Source organism: Hipposideros armiger, unplaced genomic scaffold, assembly GCF_001890085.2.
Source record: "Hipposideros armiger isolate ML-2016 unplaced genomic scaffold, ASM189008v1 scaffold_75, whole genome shotgun sequence".
NCBI classification, from domain to species: Eukaryota; Metazoa; Chordata; class Mammalia; order Chiroptera; family Hipposideridae; genus Hipposideros; species Hipposideros armiger.
The window spans coordinates 3,708,833-3,719,832 of record NW_017731425.1 but is presented as its reverse complement, the minus strand read 5'-3'; the positions used below and the strand labels follow the sequence as shown (position 1 = coordinate 3,719,832).

The window sequence follows — 11,000 nt, the reverse complement described above, 5'->3', positions numbered from 1 at the left end:
CCCCCCAGGATGGCAGACACGGCTGTGAGCAGGGCATTGCCCCTGGTCAGGGTTGTGCAGGGGGTGCGGAGGAGGAAGGCGGCTGCTTCCTGGTGGCGATGGGCTCATTCTAGATGTGCCTGCCTCTTCTCAGCTCGTATTCCCTCCTCTGCTCAGGCACGGCTCCTCACCTTCTCAGGATGTCTCTGTCACACATTGTCCCTTTCCAATGGGCAGTTTGGGTGGCTTCCCGTGGTCTGTGCTTACAGCGCAGGGGTGAGCCAGAGGAGCTCTGCCTCTGCTCTCTCTCCACCTCTCAGTGGGGGCTTCCTGTCTCACAGCAGGATTGCTCTCGGGAGGGCCCCTGGCAGACAGTGAGCTGAGCTCCTGCTCCATGGGGATCCCTGCCTTTAAAACCATTGGTTCCTTCCTCCCTGCCCTCAGCCCTGATGAAGATGCTCCAAAATCCCCTCGGGGCTCTGGATGCTGAGCTGTGTCTTCCGAGGGATAAGAGCTGACCTCAGATTTGAACAAGTACCTGGGTTTTAAGGCACCATTGAAAAAATTAATTGGCAAATCCATTATAGTCAAGTAGCCAGAGCTGCCTCAATTCAATTTGAGAACAGGACTCTGATGCCGGTAATTCAGTGACTCCACCATGAACATCCTCACGTGAAGGGTTGCCTCCTCTGGGAGATGAAGGCTGTCAAATGCTGCATTTTAAGCACTTACTCAATAAGCTGTTGGCGCTTTCTGCCTGCTCACCTCCTTAACTACCAAGTGCCTGCTCACTGGGCCTGGCTGTCTCCTCTGGAGAGCCTGAGACAGGGCGGGCTCAGGCAGGGCCCCTCTCAAGAGCAGGGTGAGTCTTGGCTGCACGTGGCTTCTCTCCTCAGCTCTTGGGATCTTCCAGGCATGTTAGGTTCGTGGCCTAGGTCAAGGGCTGTGGTACACGCCCCACTGAGGGTCTGGGCCCACCCTCCCACCCTCCCACCGGAGCCACAGCCTCTGCACACACAGGGTGATTTGCTGGGGCCGGCTGCTGTTTCTGTGATGGGCATGAGGCCCCACAGCCAAGCCTGGAGACGGTCACCTTGGAGACACCTGATACCCAGGCCAGCCTTGCACAGGCTTTACCTGCTGACCCCATTCGGGAGTCAGGACAGGTGGCCTGAGCCAGGAAGTCAGTGGGGGATGGAGGGAGCAAAAGATGGCGTGTGTGTGGTGGCCTGTGCAGCTGATGCGTGTCTAGCAATACAGCAAAACCCCTTTCTGAAGGGCCTTGCATCATCAGGCAGTTTGTGGGTCCACGCTTTCCCTCTCACAAACAAACCTGTGAGGGCTCGTTCACAGGCTCCTAGAAAACCTCCAGAGCTGAGCAGAGTATCCAAGAACAGAATGCACCGCCTCAAGAAGTAGTGAGCTCTCCGTCGCTTGAGGAATTCAAGTAAAGTCAAAGTGATCGTTTGGCAGAGGAGTCAGATGGCTGGGGGTCTGCGGGGTTAGAGGCTTGGCTTTGGAGAATGACAGGCCTGGATCCTAATGCTGGGTCTCTCACTTACCAGCTTTGTGACCCTGGACAACTAATTTAACCTCTCTGAGCCTCAGTGCCCTTATCTTTAAAAAGGTACTGTAACACTACCCCTCATGGCTACTATAGGGATTGAATAAGATAACACATGTAAAGCACTGAGCACAATGCTGGTTTCTTGGTAACTAATCAACAGACAGTCACCACTATCATCATCATCATCATCATCATTGCTGTTGTTAGTCTGTCTCAATCCTTTCCTCCCTCTCTCCCCCCCTCCCTTCCTTCTCTCCCCCCTCCCTTCCCTCTCTCCCTCCTTCCCTAAATGAGCAAGTACCTGCACCCCCTTAAACAAGGCACAGTACAATGCACCTTGGGGGATACAGGGAGAAATCAGGTGCAGTCGGGCCTTGGGTGAGGGCGCAGCCAGGAGGTGAGAGGACGTGGATACACGGAACTAAAATACAAGACGATAAGTGGCGGCCCCTGACCTGACACATAATGTGTCAGAGAATTTCAGGGAAGGACAAAACTAGTCCCAGTCAGGGTGATCCAAGATGGATTCCTAAAAGAGGCTGTGTGAGAGGGCATCTCAGGGGAAAGCCCTCTTTGGCCATGTCGCTGTGCCCAGGCCGAAGCCCTGAGGTGGGAAAGGGCAGGGCCAGGGTCCCCTCGGGTTAGAACAGGGGCTAAGGAACAGGAGGTGGGAAGGATGGCAGGACCAGACTGTGGAGACTCAAATGCCAAGCTCTGCCACTTGAACTCAGCTCCACTGGGAGCCCAGGGGACTCTGAGCGAGACAGTGAGCAAATCAGAACTGTACTCCAGCCAGAGGGCGGAGGCAAAACAGCACCCTGCGGGCCAGGGGGGTGGTAAGGAGGGCGGCGTAGGCGATGGAGCCTCGAGGGGGCCGGGGAGCCCAGCCTGGCACCGGGGCGTAACCCCAGTGAGCATCCACACCTTGTGAGCTTGCTCCTAGGGTCACACTAAGTGGCGATTTCTGGAGAAGAGCAAGTCTGAAGGAACGGTTCTGGCAACAGGAACAGACTGAAGGATGGAAACTAGAAACGTACAGGGTCGATGGGCTTCGTGGCGTGAGACCACTAGGGTATAACGGCTGTGGGGAGCAGGGGGAGCAGCACTCCTTCAGCTTCACTTGCCACATGCAGCCCCTGGAGGCTGTTGGAATGCAGACTGTGAGGCCGTAGGTCAGGGTCAGGGTCAGGGTGGACCACGGCGGGGCTGCCCTCGGCTTTGCCTGCTGGGAAGACTTGGAGTCCAATCTGAGCCCGCCGCCAGCAGTGCCGACAGCGCAGCTGTTGTACACAAACTTCACTCCCTCTCATCTACCTTTATTTTCCCGCTACCTTGATTTTCTCGTGCATTTATTTTTTATATGATTTGGTGGCGTTTGTGTGGTTTGGTAAACTGTCTTAAGCTCTGGAACAAGAAGGTGAACAAATAAACAAGTGGTAAAGGAAACATTATTTATAAATTAAATTTGCCTAAAGATAGATTGGCAAGCTTGCTACTTAGAGGCAACCTGGGGGGAATCCTATTACATTCTGAACAAACTTGTCACTACCTGATGGGCCTGATTTTAAAGGGATTTCTGATTGAGTTCTGAATTTCACACCTCACCTTATCTGCATGTGTGCTGCTTAGAGAGAAGCACAGACGGGAAGAGCGCATGTGCCAGCACACGGGGGGTCTGCTGACCTGGGGGGTGCCTCTGGGCAGCACACAGGGACAGGTGGGGGCCCTGGGGAGGACAGAGGCTCCTGCTTGAAGCCCAGTGATGGACCCACCTATGGAGCAGCTGTGGGCAGGGGAGGCCCCTGCTCAGAATCGCCACTGTGAGGGCTGCCCAGGTCAGGGCTGGAGAGAACTCTCGACCTCCTTGTTGGGCCAGTGGAAGAGCAGACAGAACTCTGGCCTGGAGCCACAGAGCTACCGACAGGGGGCAGAGGAAGGGCTGGCAGGACACCAGCCGGAATGGAGTAAGGAACCTCAAGACTCAAGGCCAGGGCTATGGCTGTAACTGATATCCAATCAGGTCATCAGTCTGTATTTATTCAAAGGCTTTCTGGTATCTGGAGGCCAGAGACAGGATGCAGGAGGAGAGAGAATCAAGCTACTCAATCAGGTTGTAGGGCAAAGATTTGATTCAAAAAGTGGTTGATTCACCCCCCCCCCCCAAAAGGGGCCTTCGGTGCCATAGAAACCTCAGACCCAAGCGGGGAGAGAAAGAAACTATTTATTGGGTTGTCAGAAGAGTCATGATGTATTTTTTTCTCTTTTTCGTTGCGAAAATGCGCCATGACTTTTCCGACAACCCAATACTTACAACACAGCAGGGTCTGCCTAGTCATCATCGCATTTACTGTATTCTCATAACGACTCTATCCGCAGGCATCATTATTCCCATTTTCCAGATGGAACAATAAAAGGCTCAAGGTCACCCACTATAATAATAAAAGCTGGAGCCAGGTTTCAAGTCCAGGTCTGTCAGAGCCCAGAGCCCAGGGTTTCTCCCCTCCACTCTGTGCCTCACCACAGAAAAACGCCTAGACTTAGGAATACAGGGCACACACATGCAACACGGTCTGTACAGGGCCTCCCGGCCCACAGCGGACTTGGGCGGCATTGCTGTAGCTCCTTCAGGGCGGCACTGGAGGCACGCACGATGTGGATGCTTATCAAGAACCATAACCATGCGCCCACACAGACACGCGCACACGAGTGGCTTGCATGGGCTCCAGCTTCCTAACCAGGCTGACCCTGCGGGGACAGGTCTATTTCTCTCCAGTCACTGCTGTTCCCCAACCTCCCATGCAGGGCACACCCCATCCCCACCCAGCTCCACTGCAGGCCAGGCTTCTGCTCGTGGACTTAGAGGGGAGGGTGGGCTCCCCCCTCCCCACTGTCAGGCCTGACTCTGGTGTTGAGGGCAGAGGGGGTGGAGGAGGGGAGAGCAAGCACTGCTGTCACCCCTCCATGTGTCCCCCTGCAGGGGCCTTCCTGGGCGCCCCCTGATACAGGCAGCCAGCTCTGGTTCCCCTGTCCCCCTAGTTCTTCCACGGGTTACATACCCCATAACTCCTACTGCCGAGTTCCTCTTCCCAGCAGGCAGACTCTTTGGTGGGGAAACAGCAAGTGGCTGAGCCCGTGTGACCTACCCACTGGGAACGGCATACATCTGTACATTAGATGCGGGCACGCAGACCACACCATGGCGGGCTCTCTCTTTAAGTCTTGCTTCTCCCTGTACCAGTCACAGCAGGCTGGTTCCATGGCATGGCGACGCGTCCCTCCTTTTCTTGCAGGCTCCCCCATCTTTGTGACTGATTCTCTTGGAGGACCTCGAACCAGCTGAGGAGTCTCACTTGCCGATCTCCCAACCCAGTCTCCTTTTAGAGGCGGGGGTGTGGCTGAGGTGCTAGTGCAGAGACCTGAGGGAGGGCTCTGGGCCTGGTGTGGCACTGCTCCTTAGAATAGGGAGACTTAATACTTTTCTGTCCTCTGTTTCAGCTCTAGCCACTCATCTCTGGGAAACAGGAAAGCCCCAACAGGAAGTCAGAACATTGCTCTGGGATACTGGTCCTAATTGATGCTAGATGGACGCACTTTCAGTGCCAAGGTGTGGCCCTAAGACCTAGAATCCAGATGCAGTTGAAAGCCTGTCCCATTCTTCTTCCCTTTTCTGCAGCAAATGTGATCTGCTAACTGCCCCAGGTGTACACACACACACTCACACACACAACCTTCTAGCCCTCAGCATAACTTCCAAAGAATCCTGCAGGACAAGAGGCACAGGCCTTTCTGGGGGCTGCTGCTCTGCCCCGTGGGGCCCACCCAGGGTCAGGGTGCTAAACAAGAAAAGAATCCTTGTTTTTCCTCACTAATGGGACCTGCTCTGGGCTCGACATGCAAATGTATTTTCTGCCCAAGTGCACAGGCAAGAAGAAACATAATGGTTGTAGAAACTCGAAAACAAAGGCAGAACAAAGACCAAGTCCTGCAGTGGCAAGAGAGGAATCTCTAAAGCCAAGGCTCCCTTGCTTGCGTCAACTGCGGCAGCCTCCTCGCCAAACCAGTCCAGCAAACCGCGCGGAACAAAAGGGTAGAGGAACCCATGAATCATGGAGCTGGAGAGCCCTGAAGAGGGGAGCTGGTGCTGCTCCAGCGCATACAAGGCCCTGTGCACATGGCTGCTTCCACCTCACCTCCCTGGCCTCCAGGGGACAAATGCTTTGCCAGCCCCAGTCAATATCAGGAGTCTGCAGAAAAGCCACTGCTTAGCTGTTCCATTCAGTAACAAAGCAGCACTTGGGAGCCGAGATCCCTGGACATGGAAGGGGCCGGGAAGGAAGGCTGGGCCCCTACACGGGGCAGGGGAGCACACTTGGCAGGCCTCGAGGTGTGAAGGCACAGGCAGGCAGGGCAGCTGGGAGGCACAACTAAAAGCCAGCTTTGGCACCGCTCCTGGGCAGGTCCCCACCCTCCCCGGCCTGTGTGTGTCCCTCAGCTATGAGGCGCGAGGCGGGACTGGAAGTTTGCAAGGGCCCGCACCATTCTGACTGCAAGGATGCCTCTGCCTTCATGGTTCCCCCAGTAGCTCTGCTCCCCTTGGATGGAGGCCAGAGCCCCCCTCTTCCTGGGCTTTCCAGGAAGTGGCAGAGAGCACATGGCGTGAATCTGTCCAAGGCCTTACCGCCTTCTGCCTTGAAAGCTGAAAAATTGAAGCCGTTTCCCCTCATCTAATCTGCCCTCAGAAGCCTCTAGAAGGTCAAGATTAGAAGGGTCTGCAGAGACTACTTCCAACCCCTTTCGCTTTCCTAGAGGCAGGCCTGATGCCCTGAGCCCGGGGAGGCCCTGCTGAGGGAGCTGGGTGCAAAGCAGCCAGGCGGTGAGGCCTGTGGCTCCCCACCTAGCCTCGGGGCTGGCCCAGTCCTCAGCCTGGCTGCAGGCACAGCTGATACTGTTTAAATGAACCAATGGATTTTTCCGGAGTACTATGCTCATAGGACCTACCTCAGAGCTGCTTGGAAGGACACGTTTTCCCAAACGGAGTAACTCCATGATCCAAAATTCACACCATCTCCCATCCAGGGATGAGAGCTAGGATATCAGGCACACCTGGTTTGACCCTTTCTCGCCATGGTACCCAGAGGAGGGGCTCCTGACTGCTGGCGCACCTGTGCCCAGGTCAGCATGGACACCTGTCTGATGGCCTGCCTTCGGCACTCTCGTGTAAAGGACATGAGGTGGGACAGGAGGAAGAAGGGCAGGTGAGGCCGCAACCCCAGGTGCCAACACCTGCTGCACAAGTGCATACAAATGTCATCCCTTCCCAAGTTTATCCACTCACATTATCCTAGTAATTCAAGTTTAGCACCGTCCTTCCTACTCGACGAAAAACGGTACAAAGCCACCTGGGTATGGTGCCTTCTGTGCATTAGGAAGCCTGTCAGTGTGTTATTTAGATGTTAGCTCCTTTAATTCCCCCATTAAGGGAAGCCTGCAAAGTAGGAAGCTTGTCCCTGTTTCAGCGACGAGGACACTGGGCCTGACCGTGGTGAAACCGCTTGCCCAGTGACCCACAGCTGGCATGGGGCAAGGCCAGAACCTGAGCGCTGAGCTCTCTGCACTCTAGTTCACCACCACGAATCCCATCACCTGGCAGAGCTGAGAATCACTCGCCTCACAGGCCAAGGAGCTGGCAGAGGAGGGTGAGTCCAGGCCCACCCCCATGCTTCCTTGCACCGGGTCATGTCCCCACATGATGTGCACCTTTAAAGGGGTTAGGGAAGGAGGAGGAACTGGGGGTGAACCAGCTAAAAGTTCTGGCCTCCTTTCAACCAAGCTGCCAGTTCCTACACCCTTGGCCCTTGGATCTCTTCCCGATCAGCTCACCCCTGGGGAAGTAAACACACATTTGTCACCCTGACAACACGATAAGGAAACATAATAATGAGGAAACCAGGGCCTGGAGTAGGAACAGGCTGGGCACACAGTGTCCCGCACAGCAGGGCTGCCAGGCAGAGCTGCCTTCACCCAGGGCACCATCACGTCCCTCCTGTGTGCCAGGGTCAACCGGCTGCCTGATCAGGCCAGGCTGTGGCAAGGACCTGAGTGCATCCACAATGTTTTTCTCCCCAAATGTGGAGCTTTGCTGTTGCCAGGGAGCCAAACGACAGTGGGACAGGTATCCCTCAACCTCAACCACCTCCCATTTTTCTGGATGTAGCGTGGCTATTACCCATGATTAAAAGATGCAGGGGTGTGTTGGTGGGCAATTTGAATCTCAACTCATCTGGAAGTCACTAAGGGCCTTGGTCACGTAATGGGGCGATGGGGCCTCAGGGCAGACCGGGGGGCCTGGGGCTGGATGAGTGCTCCCTCTAGCACTGCTGGCATCCCCACTCTCGCTGGCCTCCCTCAGCCTCAGGCCAGGAAGGTCAACACAGGCACCTGACCTAAGGGTCAGAGGCAGAAGCTGGCAAAGAAGTACGTACGCAGAGCCACTCTGTCTGGCCTGCCTGATGTTTGGGAAAACAGCTCCAAGACTGTGGGAGGAAGTGGCCAGCCGTCCTCTGGGCCTCCCCTCCCAGCCAAATGCAGATCGTCCCATCAAGTCTGCACTGTCGTCTCACTTGACCCAGAGGTGCTGCTGTGACAGCAAGGTCCCGAGGAGCACAGGGCCCTGGTAGTGTCACGCTCACTTCTGCAAATGCATGACAGGACCAGAGCCCCACCAGCTGGAGCACCAGCCAAAAGCACATTATCTGTGCCCGGGGCACCCTGCTCTGCACTGGGCCTGGGGACAGAGCCCACATGTACCTGTTAAAGAGGTTATTACGACGAACCATCCGAAGGAAGCCCGTGGGGTCAGTCACCGAGTTGAGCTTGTTGTTCATCTCTTCAAACTGCTGGTCCATGATGTCTCCGGCTTCACTCTCTGTCTCGCTGCTGGCACAGGCCCTGAGGGAAAAAATGCAGAGAAAGCCAATCAGAGTGGAAGTGCTGCGCTATGGAAGTCTGCTGTGCGGTCCTGTGCCAATCCCTGCCCGACAAACCCCTGGTACTGAGTGCATCCCTGAGGCCAGGCCACCCGTGTCCTCCTCAGCGTCCCTGTGGCCTTCTTCCCTCTTCTGTCCAGTGCTTCTCAAGATGCACTCTGCTTGGCTGTTTCTGGCTGTGGCGCCCACTGGGCTGGGAGCTCTCTAGAGGAAAGAGCTGTGCCGGAGCCAGTCCTATACTCCCTGTGTCTAGCATAGACCAGACACATACTAGGTGCTCAGCAACTGTTTGCTGAAGGAACAGCACCCCTGGCTGTGTCTGGGCATCCTTCTCAGAGTGCGTGTGGCTGTGTGGCTACCCTCCCAGCATGAGTTCCAGTCCATTCCACTTCAGAAACAGGAACCAAGCACCTACCATGTGCTGGACACCATGCTAGGCCTGGGGGACACACAGCCTCAAAAGACATTTACCAGATATGTACACCAGTAGCTGAGATGCCAGGCAGGGCAAGCACTGTTTGAAATGTGGGCTTGAGAAACGTTGTGATTGGAGCCCATTTTCTAAGCTCAGCATGAGGATGTTATAATATTTGAATTAATAAATTCACATTTCCCCTCTGACAGGCTGTAATAGAACACCTCACAATGGGTTTTAAATAAACAGAAGTACCCAGGAGTGCCCTGATTCATCAGTATTATTAAAATGACAAAGGCTTATTAAATGTAAAAGCCGTGCACTGTGGCCCTATGAGACCCAGAGAGACACCACAGGAGCAGAGGTGTCTTCAGGAGCGCTGCCGCCTGCTGCCACCTGCGACTGCCCTGTCCCGTCCTCACGGTGCATCACAATCCACTGAGGACAGCAAGGCAGGTCTGTGTGTTGAGCCCCAGCTCCCTTTGGCATGATTCCATTCAGGCTTTGGGGAAATGCTGATGACATCTAGTCCACAGACAACTCTCAGCTACATGACAACTTTGTTTAAAGCTTCCTGCTGACTAAGGACAGGGGTGGAAGAGTCGAGAGCACCAGGGTACTGGAGGCAGAAGACAGACTCTCACGTGCTGGAGAAGTGGGATCTGGGAAGGGACGGGCTTCCTGTCTCCCAGAGGAAAGAGGCTCCCGCATGGAGATTTGGGTTTAAGGTGAACATGACCTGCTTCGAACAGCCAGGCTGGTGAGCCTGTGACATCAGCATTACATGACAGGGAAGGGTAACGAGACCCTTACTGGGTCGTTAATGGAGCTGAATGAGACCCAGCAGGTGAAGCTGCCTAGTAAACTTGAATGTTGTACGTGAACATCAACCCTGGTGTGATGGTACTTTTTTTTTTTTTTTTGTCAGCTTGAATGGGCCCTGGAGTATCCGGCTGGATATTTGTCAAACATTATTCTGGGTGTGTCTGTGCGGGTGTTTCTGGATGAGATTAACCTTTGAATCAGTAGACTGAGGAAAGCAAATTGCCCTCCCCAATGTGGGTGGGCCTCACCCAATCCCCTGAGGGCCTGATTGGAACAAAAAGGTGGACTAGGAGAGAAGCCCCTCTCTCTGCATGTCTAGGAGCTGGGACACTGGTCTTCTCCTGCCTTCACACTTGGATTTGGGCTGGAACTTACACCATCGGCTCTCCTGGGTCTCCAGCTTGCTGACTGCATGTCTTGGGACTTCTCAGCCTCCATAATGATGTGAGCCAATTCCCTATGACAAACCCTTTCATGTATGTTGTGCACATATTGTCAACTGGCCAGAAATATTCTCCAGGTAAATCCACCAAAAGTAGTGGTTTATTCAGGAAAAAGAAAAAGAAACAAAGCCACCAGGGAAAGCATACAAGCGCACTCCCGGGCCAGTGTCTCAACCAGCCACCCACGTGCAAAAAAGGAGACGAGCCCAACATGGCTTCCCCCTTTATTCACATCCCTCCCCTGGAAGTTACCACAAAGTTCAACAGGAAGTCAAGACTAGAGAGTTAACAAGGGGCCCAGCTCTACCCCATAGTCCTCCCAGCTCTATGGTTAAGCAACTTAAGATGCCACTTCACTTTTATCAGTTTTTCTAGAGAACCCAGACTAACATGCCTGGGAATCAGGTACCGGAGTTCTGACTCAGCCGTGTTCCTTGCAAAGGTCCATTCACTAGGAAAGGCTCCCAGGAGCTGAAGCCCGAGAGAAGTGTTGAGAGTAGAACAGTCTTCAGGACCAGCACAGAGGTGTGATTTCCGGGCCAACGGCTTGTCTCTGCCTCAGAGAACCATGCTGAGGGCTGGGAAAGGCCATTAGGCTGCTACTCTTCCCCACCCATGTAATCTGCAAACGGCCCTTCACACTCCGCACAGCGCCTGGCATGCAGAAGATAAGTAACGAGCAAATGCCGAATGATTGAATGACTTATGCTGCAGAGCATTTTATAATGTGCAAAGTATTTTTGCATGGATTTAACTTTATCTGTATGTCAACCCTATGAGGTAGC

At 54.3% G+C, this 11,000-nt stretch overlaps 1 protein-coding gene across 5 annotated transcripts in view; it reads right to left on the bottom strand.

Annotated features, from left to right (window-relative positions):
• TTC28 (tetratricopeptide repeat domain 28) overlaps positions 1–11,000 on the bottom strand; it is a 681,749-nt gene that overhangs the window by 40,391 nt on the left and 630,358 nt on the right. For all 5 annotated transcript variants that reach the window (XM_019643162.1, XM_019643163.1, XM_019643164.1 and 2 more), the window contains one exon: positions 8,354–8,494. In XM_019643162.1, the coding sequence (XP_019498707.1) occupies positions 8,354–8,494 (141 nt within the window). The remainder of the gene's footprint in view (positions 1–8,353; positions 8,495–11,000) is intronic.